The 14263-nt window shown below is 46.8% G+C and overlaps 2 protein-coding genes across 2 annotated transcripts; one reads left to right on the top strand and one right to left on the bottom strand.

Annotated features, from left to right (window-relative positions):
* Positions 1 to 686: 686 nt before the first annotated feature.
* On the bottom strand, positions 687 to 9414 carry F5891DRAFT_1134687 (uncharacterized protein; the record flags this gene model as incomplete). Its single annotated transcript, XM_041364778.1, is given in 35 exon segments — positions 687 to 945; positions 999 to 1973; positions 2033 to 2096; positions 2142 to 2404; positions 2453 to 2863; positions 2880 to 3562; positions 3612 to 3960; positions 4016 to 4572; positions 4628 to 4711; positions 4758 to 4895; positions 4943 to 4979; positions 5037 to 5106; positions 5156 to 5187; positions 5236 to 5495; positions 5542 to 5663; positions 5721 to 5764; positions 5813 to 5875; positions 5931 to 6114; positions 6169 to 6198; positions 6251 to 6425; positions 6477 to 6798; positions 6849 to 6914; positions 6963 to 7005; positions 7056 to 7068; positions 7121 to 7148; positions 7204 to 7220; positions 7270 to 7399; positions 7452 to 7551; positions 7608 to 7620; positions 7676 to 7711; positions 7769 to 7877; positions 7926 to 8230; positions 8283 to 8743; positions 8799 to 9171; positions 9242 to 9414. The coding sequence occupies 34 exon segments, from the start codon at positions 8956 to 8958 to the stop codon at positions 687 to 689; spliced, it is 6603 nt and encodes a 2200-aa protein (XP_041234168.1). The 5' UTR covers positions 8959 to 9171; positions 9242 to 9414.
* Positions 9403 to 10918, top strand: F5891DRAFT_994019 (rab-type small GTP-binding protein). The gene is made up of 8 exons (XM_041378269.1): positions 9403 to 9492; positions 9543 to 9632; positions 9685 to 9727; positions 9781 to 9802; positions 9854 to 9984; positions 10049 to 10157; positions 10219 to 10426; positions 10481 to 10918. The coding sequence occupies exons 3-8, from the start codon at positions 9695 to 9697 to the stop codon at positions 10608 to 10610; spliced, it is 633 nt and encodes a 210-aa protein (XP_041234169.1). The 5' UTR covers positions 9403 to 9492; positions 9543 to 9632; positions 9685 to 9694; the 3' UTR covers positions 10611 to 10918.
* The last annotated feature ends 3345 nt before the right edge of the window (positions 10919 to 14263 follow it).

Genomic DNA, 14263 nt, shown 5'->3' on the forward strand with positions numbered 1-14263 from the left:
ACTTTGAAACAATAGCCGCGGACTTGTCACTTATGTAATACTTGGTCAGTGCATCGCCCACTGGCCGGGATAGGGAAATTTCTTGGCGTGATCATACTCATGCACCAACCCTAGTACCTACAAGCGACTGTCATGACCGGAGGATCATCATTCCTAGCCGAAGTTGACCATTGACACCTGGATCTAAAGGGCAGGAATCGGTTGGCCAACTTGGAAGCCAGCGTAACATGGCGAGTTGATCGGATAGTTGAATAAGACGATAAGGAAGGCTAACAAGATCCACAAACGGTTTTTACTTGTGAAGATTGTTGGTAATTCCTAACAAGAGAGCAGACGGGGCATATCGAGTGCGAGCCTGCCCCATCGGTATGCAACTTTGGCATGTTTTGCAACACTACTTCGGACACGGTCACCGTTGGCTGCTAATCAGCGAGCGGCCTGCAATGAGCTGACCTTGATATGGGCCAGCATCAGGGGCCACAATGTGGTAGCTTGAAGTCCCGGTACACGACCGCGGACTGGATTATTGGCGTGGTAACCTAAGATGATGATCATGGAGTACTCATTCATTGTTGACACTTGTTCTCTTGCACACACAGGCATTGATTTGCGGAAACAGTACTGTACAATGTGATATATGATATGATACACTGACGAAATGGCGGTCTTGACTTCAATCGATCAAATCAATAGTCGTCGATATCCTCGACATTGAGAATAGGTTTCTCTTTCTCCTTTCGTGCGTGAACCTTCTTCTCTGCAACGATGCCCTTATAGGCTATTTGAAAGTCAGATTGCATATCTTGCATGCTGCCAGGAACCCTCTGCATGAATTCCTTGACCTTTTGAACTCCACATTTAAGTGCGTCAATGTCACGGGCACGATGAGCCAGTGAGGAAGGCTCCAGTTGCTTACGTAATTCTAATCCTTTCTTAAAGAGCGTTCTGTAATAGGACAGTGTCAGTTATTGTATGATGCTGAGTAAATGAGGACGGACGCTATCTCATTTCTCTGCTTGCCCAACTCCTCAAGTTTTTCATGGGATTCCTTGTTGAGAAGGCCTTTCATCTTCGCTTTGGCAGCGTGAGTCAGAGAAATGCCTCGTTCTAGGCATACCAGGAGGTGAGGCAGTGGTCCAAGGAAAAGAAGTTGGTAATAGCCTGGACGACATTCAGAAGACCGCGTCTGCTTGAGGCATGTCGTGAATATCGCATCGATTTCTGCATTCACTGCACGACTCGAGCGACGTCCAACATAACGGCGGTATGCGTTCTGAATATTGCAAGCCGCCTTTTGTTCTTCCACCGATGGTCCGTTAGAGCGTAGCGACTCGTCGAAATCAGGTGCAAGCGACGTCACCGCCTCATCTACACTCTCCGACGTATCACGGGTCTCAGCATCAACATTCGTCGCGATATCTTCCTCTTCCTTTGCTTCTTCTCCGTCGAATTCCTGCGGTTGGTGTTCGGTTGTCTCTTTCTCATCATGCTGTATAACCTCTGCTTGATCCTTGGAATGTCCTATGCGAGGTACGAAGGCCGGGGCCTCTACTCTCAGAGTAGACTGAGCGATCACTGCGTACGATGAAAGGAGATGGGGAATCTCGATGATCTTCTCGTATACGAGCCGTGGGACTACACCTCGACCATGCTGGCTCATCGTTTTGTGGACAAGATGCACCAGGTTGCTCACTCCTTTGTTGTTGTCTAAAGCCAGGAGAGCTCGCAGGTAAACATCTGAGGGTGGCATCCGTCCTGGTGTCATGTACTTGGCCACGTCATCCACGAGTTTCCGATAGTTAGCTGGACGCCAAGGAGGGTTATTCTTGTGCAGAGAAAGAATGATCTTGTCTACTTTCTCTCTCATGAAGCGATTCCTGATGTTATGAGCAACTAATGAATCCAATTCAGTATCCAATCCATTTTGAAAAGAGAAAGAGACAGTACACGTACTAAGGCAGAGAACCCTGCAGCTACAATACAGGTGATCAGTATGCGCATCGCCGACGAACAGACACTAAATTGGACTCACATCCGGGAAATAAAAACATTGCGGAGAATGGGCGTAAATCTGGTATGGTTCAGCCAGAGGAATTCTGCCTAATTGTAGTCTCGGATCTCTGAAAAGTTAAGAGACTCACCCATGCCGACTTCTACCCGCAATGCTTCGACCAGCCTCGCTATCTCATCCAGAAGCTTGCCCATCAAAAACAGCTTAGTGTCTTTCTCAGCAGTGAATTTGTGGGGAAGCAACAGCCAGCTGCATGGAAGGACGACGTCATGGAGGGGAAACTTATTAAAGTCTGGGTCCATTCGGTACTTGATTACAAATGCGCTGCAGATGTCCTCGATACAGTCGCACAACACAGAGAGGTTGGCATATAAACGATTATCGAGAACATGCCTGGATTGCACTTAGTTCATGGCATGTAGAGACAAGAAGAACACATACAGAAGATACAGAATTCCTGATGAGATGCTGCTGCGGGTGGCTCCTTGGTAAGAACTGAGCAGGTCATGAACCATATAGCGATTGTCGCCCTTGCGGAAGAGTTCTAACGGTCCGGAGACCGTACACTTTGCTCGAGAGATGTAGACAGGTGCGTCGTTCCTGTCAAAAGCGAAACTTAGACTGGTTATCCCCATTAACGCCGTCAAAAATTCAGCCTGGGTATAGAATGGGTCGAGCGAGTAGAAGGATTCACGGATCCAGAGCTTCACCACTTTCATGCCATCTAGACGAAGAGGCATCAGGCTTATATCAAGGTCCGCGGGGGAACCTTGAATGAAGAAGGGTGGATTGATAGCCTCGTAAAGATGCTTGAGCCAGTCCCTCATGCTGATGAAGTGATTAGTTTGAGCACTCGGTCATAAGCTACCTCCAGACGTACCTATTGCGTCGTTCAATGTATGGATGAGCAGAATACATGAATTGCAAGATAAGAATTTGCCAGATGTGGATCGCAACACGGTTGTTGTAATATTGGCGATCCAATTTCGATACTGTGACATGCTCTTGGGGACAGTTATCTCTTCGACATACTCCAGACATCAAGAATGGCAGGCATTGCGAGAAAACAGGAGATTTGCAACACATAGCGTCGATCTCCGATACTTTGTCTTTCAAGATCGTTCGAATGGATCCTTGCAGCAGCTGGGTGACGTTTCTACGAGAGGCTGTGTACCCAGACGGATGTTCCGTTACCCAAGTGATGCCTTGGCGGGTTTCCATCACACAGTTGTGGAGGAACGTTCCATCTGGTATGAGGAACTCGTCACCGGACAACTGCACGATGGAGAACAGTCTCTGTATACCCCTATGCTCCGAGTCCATGGGGTCAGGGATCGTCAAAATCAGATACAGCAGTCGCGCATAGGCATGAAATTGCTGAAGGAACCGTTGCATTTCTTCGACCGCGAACGTTCGAATGTCTGTGGTTCGAGAGAATACATGGTCCAGGCAAAGGAGAGCTGCTGGCTGGTTATTATTTCCATGGAGGCTAAGCGCAAGATTTCTCAACGGCTCATGATTTCCGCACAGGATGGTCCGAAACATCGATATCTGAATGTCAATCAGTCCAGCTAGTCACTTTGAGACTGTTAATACGTACTAGATCACGGGTCGCCAGCGTCAGTTTGTTCGTCTCTAGTTGATCAGCGAGAGCGATGAAATGTCGAATTGGCTCATCAGCAACAGTTTTTGCAGTAATTCTAAAGGAGCATTTGCGCCAGAAGTATTCCAATATAGTTTCGGCCGCACGAATAGTAGAATTGCCGTTGTCGCTGTCCTTAATGAACGCTCGGACAGCTTCCAAGGGCCTATTCTCTGACAAATGGAGTTCTGCGGCCTCATAGTACCTTGAGTGGGATTCAAGCAGCGAGGCTCGAGCGAAATCAAGATCATAGTCCTCCAGAAATTCAAGTTCCTCATCAAATGTCGAGAAGAGAGGCAAGGGAGCCCTGCGTAATTGCTATTGATTAAAAACGTTGTGGAGAGTCTAATATTGAGACTTACTTAGTGTTGTTTCTGCTGCAGTAAAACAGTCTGCACACAGTCCATAACTCCGCCTTGGTCTCTTCAGGTATATTCATGCTATGGCCACCAAGAACATGAAGGGTCTTGTCAAACCGTCCAGCCTTGCGATATCTTTTCGCTGCTTGCTCGAACTCTTCAGCATTGATATAGGCCTCAGCAGCTTTGATATCATCCCCTGCTCGAATGTAGCAATCCGCCGAGTTACGATAATATTGGAGCTTCTGGTTTCCTGTTGCGATCGCACCACAATCAGTAAAGGCATCGGCAGCCAAGTTAAAAGCTCTTTTTTGGTCACTGAGTATGGCCACCCCGACACTAGAACGTGCGACTTCTCGCAGTTGATATGCTTTACAGACGTTCACCTCACGACGAAGGTTAGCACGTTCGAAGCAGTGGATAGCTTGCGAGTAGCGCTTGTGCGAGAATAGCGAGCGCCCGAAGGATGCCCATTCTTCTGGAGTCGAGGAGACGGCTAGATGAGGGACATCGGTGCCGGGTGTGCAATTCTGGACTTGATTGCGAGACGTCCAGAATATCTGAAGGGAAGGAGTTATCAGATCGATTTAAGCCAATACATCGCTCTAAACGTACACGCATTGGGTCTGATTTATCAGACTTGTCAACGATCCACATGTTCTTCCTTGCTCGAGTGATTCCCACGTAAAGAAGTTTGAGCTAATAAAAGTCAGCCAAAGTTTATTCTGAGGATCGGTGTGCCTACCTCGCTACAAACCCCAGCGTATCGTGTCTCATCACGATCGAAGTTCGGCGCATGTTCTTGACCCTCCACTCCATTGAGAACTATGCGCCATCGTGACAGATCTATCACAGAATCCTCGAAAAAGTTGTACAAAAGCACCTGACCGAGGTCAGACATCCACCAGAAAGTCAACTTAGCTTTCTCACATCATTGAATTCCAGGCCTTTGCTCTCGTAAAGAGTCCTGCATACATATGTGAACATGAAAACACGGGGAAAAGGTAGTCTTGATACGACTCACATAATCAGTCCAATTTCACCAACTTGTTCTCGCAATTTTTGACGTGCCGCATCGTCACGCACGAGGATGCCTAGATACCTTGTCAGTGTATGAATGAAGCCTTCAATTAATTACTTTACATTGCTGCGCTCCGAACTCAATGTGACTACCACTGAAAAATCCTCAGTAGGAAAGAGGGATATCGTCCAGGCCTACTTACCTTGCCCCGAACAAGAACTGTTCATAACGGACGGTGTCTTTATCCCAACCGGTGAAAAATACAGGCTTCAGCCCGTCAACCACCCCCCTTTCTGGCCGAAGGTTATCGATTGTGTTGGGCCAGAATTTTGTGATGAGTTCGATCACAGAATGTGCACAGTTGACGATGCCACCGTGCGATCTGTAGTTGATCGCCAATTGAAACATCGTAGGTTGATGAAGACATGCTCCAGCGGAATTGACCGAGGTATTTTGCTGCTGCTCTGAGATATCAATTCAGGCCCAAGCTAAGTTACTATTTGCTGACCTCCACACGGTAGAGAAAGGCTTTCAGATCATCGAACCTAAAGGAACTCCCTGCAGAAATTGTCTGTGCGGTATCCCCAGCCCAGAACAAACCGTCTGGATTCCTGCATAATTGCCTCAAAACTACAATAGAAAGTTCTAGAAAGATTTTTATCAACAAAGGATGGAGTGGCTACTTACAGAGTGCGTCGATCAGAAGATTGTCTTGTGCTTCGTCGACATACCTAGTGCAGGTGGTCAGAGGTGAGATACATCGTTGGGATAACACATACAGATAATCGATCTGTTGGCCAGGGAACCTCTGGCTCCGCAAGACCTTAAGTACCGCATGCGTGCTGTTTGGGCATATATCATGACATTACATGGATGAGAAGAGGGAACAGGTCATACCGATCTGCAACATCATGATGACGTCGCTGCTTCTTGATTTTCGTATAATACTCAAAGATGTCATACAGAATTCCCCTCTGATTCGCAAAGTTTGGGTTAGAACGGTGAGGAAGACGGAGGTAATTCGGGCGATCGAGAACTCCTTCAGGACAGGTCAGTGCATGTTCGGAGCCTTTGACGATCCCTATAGGTATATTCAGAAATTGTCAGTGTCAGGATAATACAAATTGGTACTCGCCCATGAATTCGCTGAAAACCAACCACGGGTCTGATGGGGTATGTCAGTAGTTGATTGTCCTCACAAGATAAAAGAACATTACTAAGATTCTTAGTGAGATTCTGCGGAAAATGAGGCCAGTATTGATTTGCGAATACGTCATAGGTGACGAAAGAGTCATGCGCCTCAGCATCGTCGACATTGAAGAAAAGTCCTGCGCTATCTCTCGTTTCGGGAACATCCTTGCTCAACATATCTGCCGCGATCATCTTCGACAGCTACATAAATGATTAGCTCAAGAACTGTCCGAATGACGAATTGGGACATACTCGATCGAAAGTCACAAAAAGAGGAAAGTGCTTATCGTCAAGTTCGCTGTATTTCATGGGTATATTCATCTGTGAATCGGGCAAGTCGTCGAGATCAACAAGGCCCTCCTGAACACTTTGTGCCTTCATTTTTGCAAGTTCCTCTAGGGTATAGCCTGCTAACGCCAGAGATTCGAGAAGCTTCGTGAAATACTCTTCCACTTTCGTAGCGAGCACTCTGGATTTGGTCACGAAGATTTGGCGTGGCTTCGGCATGTCAACGGCACTCATCTCCCAAGCTCGCTGAATGCCGAGAATCTTAAACAGCATCGTCGTGGTTTTCCTAGTTGAGTGTGATAAATAGGCTATTCATATCAAGGGCAGGACCATTACCCCGTGCCGCTGCGACCCAAGACGTAACATGATGTGGTACACTCGACAATCTTTTGTTCTTGAGGTCTGAACCAACATTGATCAGTAAATTCGTCGCATTGAGGCAGAACTCACGTGAGTATGAAGACGTGCTGTACGTCTTGGTTTGCGATGAGACCTTTTGCAAAGATGAGAAGAGGTGGCAAGCACAACTACACGATCACTCGCCTTGCAGGAACGCCTAAAACAAGAGGTTGTCAAGTCAATATTCGCGTGCATATCAATAAGCTTACTTGCGAGAATGTAACATATTTCTCCAAACTAGAAAATTGTTAGATGGAAACCAATTTGTATAAGGGATGGCGAAAATTCATACACAAGCAAAGAGTGAAGCTATGTCATGGATTAATGATGGCACAAATGACAACTGAAAACACTCAACGCGGTCCATATCCTTATCACTAAGATCAAGTGGGCTTCCTGAGAATTCTGGTTCAAGTTCAGCTGGTGGGAATGACGCAGGCAGAATCACGCTGTCATTAGAAATGACTGGTCTGTTCCGGAAGATACACCTGCGCAAGCAACGATTCATTGAATTGCATCAGAGCTGGAAAATGTTGTCACCTTCTACGATATTCTCTGCCCTTGCGTGCGAGATGTCTACCTAAGGCATCCCATATTCTGCCAAGCTGAGCATGCGTATAGATGCCGTATACCTTGATTACTTGAGTTCACATGAGCGCCAATGGCAGGCACATGTAATTGCTCTTGATAGCTCACCTTGTCTTTCGGACTGTCAAGACTCCAGTCTCAGTATCATGCTCGATGTTAATGTAAGAACGGCCTACCTCTCCATCCTGGTCAAGGACACAATCGATCTGGTACTGTAAAAAAGGTCATTCATCTCCTACTCCAAGCCACGTATGTGAAATTACACCTACTACTAATCGTAGGTCCCTTGTCATCTTGGCCTCGTGGATAGGTATACCTGCATCCGGCCCGTTAAGTCGCTTGTGATTATCTTCTGAAAAATGACCATTTGATAGTTGTCTGTAACAACGATGAGATCATCACAGCGAAGTTTATCAAAAGACAGACTTGATCTTCTTGACAATGATCCTGAATATCTTCTCATCTGCTCCACGGAATTCACGCAAATTTTTGGAGGCCTCCGTAGATATGAGGATTCGCCACTCTCCGAACCCGTCCGCGTTGTCGAAGTAAAGCGCAGCCTTCATAGGCTGCACCATTGGGTACGCATTGGGTCGCTTTGTTGGGCTCTCGACATCCTCGGTTGACGAAACTTCAGGCGCAACATCTTTGGCAGACTCTCCCACGTTCGGGAGGAGTAAGGCTTTGATGTCGCCTGCCAATTCCGTCCTCCGCAGAAGCGAGAAATAGAACTTACGGAGAGCTGTCAGGGGAAACGTCACACAGAGTAACGAATTCACTTACTGAGAGAACATCTTTCAGCTCCGCAAGAATGTGGGTAGACAACGATGCGGCAGCTTCGCTCGTGAGAGGTACAACCACACCGAGCCTCACGAAGAGCGATGTGTCGATGGCCGTATGAACTTTCAGGCGATTACGCTTGCGCATTTTCTGAGGGACTTTCCTCTTGATGAATCCATAATCAGATTCTATATCGAAGAGATCGATCTCGTCTTCAGATGACCCTGTACCAGTAAATTTCATAGTGCCCAACGTGCAAAGTACGGGTAAAGCGCCCTCGATGAAGCCTCTGTGGCGGCTGATGTTTCTCGAGACATCCGCCGCTAAAGATTCAGCAGGCAAGGCCAAAAAGTACATAGACAAACTGTCTAGCATCTTTCTCGCGATGGATGCTGGATATTCTTGAATTTTCGTTGGAAAGTCTGTCATGATCTGGGAGATCATTGCCTCACGGCGATCCCAAACTGTTACAGAGTCAGAGTCAGAGCTGATGACGCTCGAAGAAAGTCTGTGAGATACCAGAGATGATATATGCAAAAACATGGGGTGATGACAACATATGTTCGACTGTGGCTTGTAATGCGGTTGCTCCTGAACTTGAGATTGTGCCTAGATGATACAAGGCGGCTCTGAGGCCTGCCTCGTCGACTATCCGATCTGTGGAGAGTAAGTCCAACATGGTCTGTTGAACAAGAGGAGCTTGTGTTTGTATGAAAGGCTGGGGAACAAGTTACTAGACTTGCGCTGCGTCAATGAGATACAAAGGTACAAAGGTCTCGAAGCAACAAGTCTGCAACGAGGCTCTCCTTATATTGTTGAGCCAGCGCTCGTCTGAATTTCCAAACAGGTTGGGGCGCAAATAGTACGCCTAAAATTGACTCCTGCGGGCAACCTGAAGCTGTACATGAGCGGCAAACTTGGACCCTCAAATGATCAGATTGTGACAAGAACTCAACCCTTACGTATGTGCGGAATAGTATAGCCTAGTGATGTGTGACTGGTTGACCTGTTAGCATTCCGAAATAGATCGACTCGCAGGTCAGCTTATACGTGTAGAAAATGCGTCTGAACCGGATCTTCGTAGATTGTGACTCACCAAGCGTATTACTAGCAAAAGTTCATGTACTAGTCTCGCTCGCGTAGGTGAAGACAAAGTCCAACAAATTTTCCAACTATATTATTTAATGAAAATCGCTTATATTACATAATTAAGGTGCTGCGGCTACTCCCGCAGATGCTGTGGCACTGAATGCACTTTCCAAGGGAACTTCAGCAACAGGCAGTCGCAGTGACGCACTAGCAAATATCGTCAAGAATCCTTGCTCACCGGTCATCTACTCAAGACTTCACCTGGTTTGTTTCTTAACCTTATAGACGGACAAGTGGATCTCATTACCTAGGAAAGATATTCTAGAATGCCTCCCCCACACTATGATTTCCTCATCAAGGTAAGCACGCTGCATACACACTCCAGGCCTCGCGCACATAACTTGCTTTGCAGCTTCTCTTGATTGGCGACTCAGGTGCGTTTGTTCCGCGGTTCTGGTGTGTTCCAATTTTAAGTTGTCGCTTAGGTGTTGGGAAATCCTGTCTTTTGCTCCGCTTCTGTGACGATGCGTGGACGCCATCGTTCATAACCACAATCGGGATTGACTTCAAGATCCGCACAATCGAGCTAGATGGAAAGCGCATTAAACTTCAAATTGTACGTGCTGTCATTCCAATACAGTCATGAACTGTTTGTTACAAAGCTGACCCGTGTCGTACAGTGGGACACTGCTGGCCAGGAACGGTTCAGAACCATAACTACTGCGTACTATCGTGGAGCAATGGGCATTCTTCTCGTGTACGACGTTACAGATGAGCGATCATACAACAGTATGTGCCATTAGCATCATCTCCACCACTATTGTCCTACGCTGATACATATCGTCTCTAGGTATTCGCACTTGGCATGCTAACATTGAACAACATGCTTCAGAGGGTGTCAACAAGATACTGATCGGTAATAAGTCGGATTGGACAGACAAGCGAGCCGTACCAGAAATCCAGGGACGTGCACTTGCTGATGAACTTGGCATGAAGTTTATGGAGACGTCTGCCAAGGCGAATGAAGGTGTAGAAGAGGCCTTCTTCACCCTTGCAAGGTTTGTCGCGTTGTGCTGCATTTGCGGAGTTAACTCCAATTCCCGACTGTACAGAGACTGCAAGACTCGGCTCATCGACTCGCAAGCAGACTCGGCTGCCTCAGTGGGAGGTGCTTCCAACGCAGATGGGTCAGTGAAAGTCAACCAGCCTGCGACTTCAGCGTCGATCGGTTGCTGCTCATAAGCACCTATGTTGGACGCTAGTACAATCCGAGCTTCTTTTGTTCATCTTTTTTCAAACTATTTCATGTTACCTCCGTATTCCCCTTCCATGTAATACTGTTCTACCACATGACACGGTGCTGTTGACTGAATTATCTTCACTAGTATTTGGAGCAAGTGTTGCTTTGACTCGTGGCGCAGTGCTCAAGTGCCGAAGTTCTAATTAGGATGAACATACTTATGACTGCCCGAATTGAGTGATGAACCTATTGTCTGTGGACCAATCTGGTGATCAGAATGCGTGCTTACACTTACCAGTATATGAGGCGGTTCGATTCCGCGTACGGAAGCAATCTGTCCCGACTGTTATTCTATCATCTATGTGACGGCCTTGATAAATCATACACATATATTTTGCAAGCTTATAATAGGACGAAAAACAACGCGTCGTAAGTACCTCAGTCATGTTTCATGCAGTTATTGGTGTTCGAGATGTCCCTCTAATTTACAATCTTCGATGTTCGAGCAGGGTGAACTTGTTTTTTCACCGTGACGACCGCTCGCTCAGCGCTCAGCAGCGAAGTACTCGAGAACTAGTACTTGACGCGTCGTGGTGTCAACCACACTACATCAATGTGAAAGCAGAAACACCGTCACGACTCACGACCCACTGTCACGTGTCACACATATAATAGATATCGCCCTACCAAGCCAGTCAGTCAGTCACGGGGTTATCAAGATGAAAACTACTCATAGTACTCACTTGGCGGTCATATACTACTGGCTGGCATGTCTCGCCAGCGCAGCAATCAGAAGTGGTGGTGCAGAAGATGGCACATGGAGTGTCGATACTGGGAGGAGACACTGACACTGACAACTTGAAAGCAGCAACGACGACGAGAACGAAGGAGAGACGCATCATTTTGAGATGTGATATGGGATCTCAAAAGAATTTAGAAGGGGACTGTATGAAGACTGCTTGCTTTCATGTCCTGCTATTCGAAGTGTTTTATACAAAACCTGTCCACCTGAAGGCTGAAATACATCTTTTAAACAGACGACGTTTGGAATCTGGATCAATGCCACCACATTGCCAGCAGATTTCAGATTTGGCTTCATCCGTCCTCAGCATTTTATTGGGAGCAGAACACTAGGAGATGCTGCCAATGTGTAATTCCAACCCGTTGTTGTATCCAGCCCACGATAGGTGACACGATCCCTAGAGTTAGGCTCAAGGTTCTCATGGATACTAGGATAAATCCAGAGTCTCATTATGTATGAGGAAACGTGAAACGGGATCATCTACCGGGATACCGGGAGATCAGCAGCTGAGGTTTAGAGGATCTAAATTCCGGAGCAGAGTGCTCCCCAGGTACCTATTAGTACTGTCATTTTCGGAACGCACACTATATGCAATACCGTATGGTGCTGGACCCCGACCACGTCAGTAATCTGCAAAACCTCATTTAGCCCTGGACTCCTGCGGGCCATTATACGTATCTCTGTGGATTGACAAAGGTTCTCCGGGACCTTTTTTCGGTCTAAGCGACAATGTTCCGAGTTGGAGAACGATCTTATTATCTGCCAATCTTTCGTTTAATCGTATTACAGCCTAACAAAGTTGAGTTGACATTTCTAACTTGACTCGCACGTACTCTCTAATCAGACTCCTTTAACATCTCCGAGACAGCACATTATGCATAATCACGGCCGTGTCAGTCGCATGCTACAGTGATCTTACTTGCCCACTGTCTGAAATCCCAATGCAGCATCTCCTTGTCTTATCTATGGTGTTCCTAGTGGTGCCAAGATAATACGCGCTTTGGTCATACCCTATCGTTGCCCTATCGGAACGGATCTACACTCGCGCGCAACTCGCGCGGAATCCTTGTTGGACGTATTTGCATCTGTGCTATCACATTGGTCTTGTCATCCAGATATACGGCAGTATTCACCAAACTAAGCTTAACTTCCACTTGGAGTAGAGACAAAAATGGTTAATGAGGATACGACGGTACATGCGCTCACTGGCACGACTGCAAACGTAGATTCACACTTCATCCGAAGTTCCGAACGCCATCTGCGCCAGTATGGTCATCGTTCCCACATATATCAAATTGTATTTTGTGTATCATGCAAGCTTTTTTACACACACTTGCACACAACGCCAAAGGATGCTACTTAGACATAGTATCTTGCTGTTCGGCATTAATGACTGCACAACTCCATCTATGGACAAGTCGCCTATTCTCGATGGTGCAGACAATCTTTAACGAGTAGTGACATGTGCAAATGAGCAATGGTGTATAGCGGCAGGTACATAGTACTACAAAAGGCAGGCAATAAAAGACAAATGGCAGCAGACAGAAAGAAGTGAAAGTGTGCGGGGCGCGTACAGACGATCTGCAACAAGTAGTAGCAAATATGAATGAAAAATGTGCAGCAACAGGTGCAATTGAGTACGGATAGATGGCGGAGATGCAAATGAGCAAGGATAAGTGAGTGCCAACCGATGGAAATAAGCAGGGACAAGCGCAGGCAAGTTTGAATAATAAGCCGAAATGCACATGGACGAGCGAAAGAGTCCGAATAAAACATACACAAACAAGCATAGGCACGAGGCAAGCCGGGCATCGGAGTAGCACAGATCTCCAGCGCACATGTACTGGCAGGACAACCTGAGCAAGTGAGGTGACAAATTTGACGGATGGAAGTATGTGGAGATGGTGACAATCGTTCAGACCATTCGCGCTAAAGCCGTTGACAGAAAATAGAATGTTGTGCTGACAAGTGATAAGAAAAACTCTAGAAAATACATACCACAGTCGACTTGCTTCCTCGAACATTTGTGTTTTCAAGGACTCTTGTGTCAACTTGAAGTTGTCTGACGATGATCGAAACGCTTCGGAGTTCGAGTGAACCGCGCAGCCCGGAATGTTCCTTTTTGAAACACCGCTAGGACTGTATAGACAGTATAGTACGCGTGGTCAAGTACTGCTTAGTGTGTGCGCGCCCAACTTTGGGCGTTCCAAATAGATTACTTCAAGGCACGAGACATAGAGGTCGATGGAAAGTACATACCGATTGCGACTGCGAGTAAAGTTCGACTTCGTCGGGGCGATACTACATTGTCATATGAATCACGGCAGGGCAACAACTTGAACATTTTGAAGTTGTCACAAACACACCTGGTACACACAGGATCAACGGCACTGTGATCATGATGGTATATGACGTCACGAATCAAATGTCTGACCTTTGGGCTGCCCATAGATATCCGTACGTGACACAAGCATACCAATCAGATGCGCCAGAACATGTCTTAATGCTATGCTCCTTGGGGACAGGGCGGGCATACCGGATAGACCACTTCAAGTGATGCGTGACGGAGGAGCAACTTTCAACTGGGCAATCGCATTCGCGGAGACTTTGGCAGAGACGAATTGGGGGCGTAGACGGTGCATTCGGTGCTCATAGAAGAAGCATGCATTTCATCACGATGCTGCGTTCCGTAGCTCTGGTGACCAACTCTTTGTATATTGCATCTGCATACAAAGACAATATTAGAGCGCTGCGGGCTTAGGGAGCAAAGGAAATGCAAGAAAAGCAATGAATAATGGCCTAGTGCTCAGTAATCCTTGTATCTCATTTGTTGGGCTTGTGCAGTATCAGTTG

The sequence above is a fragment of the Suillus fuscotomentosus genome (assembly GCF_016647785.1).
Source record: "Suillus fuscotomentosus strain FC203 chromosome Unknown F5891scaffold_1, whole genome shotgun sequence".
Classification (NCBI taxonomy): Eukaryota; Fungi; Basidiomycota; class Agaricomycetes; order Boletales; family Suillaceae; genus Suillus; species Suillus fuscotomentosus.

What these genes read in the sequence shown, in the direction of transcription:
- F5891DRAFT_994019 (XM_041378269.1), top strand. Translation starts at nt 9,695, where the DNA reads ATGCCTCCCCCACACTATGATTTCCTCATCAAG. An exon ending in ACTATGATTTCCTCATCAAG is followed by an intron (nt 9,728 to 9,780) that starts GTAAGCACGCTG and finishes CTTGCTTTGCAG; the next exon opens with CTTCTCTTGATTGGCGACTC. An exon ending in AGCGCATTAAACTTCAAATT is followed by an intron (nt 9,985 to 10,048) that starts GTACGTGCTGTC and finishes CGTGTCGTACAG; the next exon opens with TGGGACACTGCTGGCCAGGA.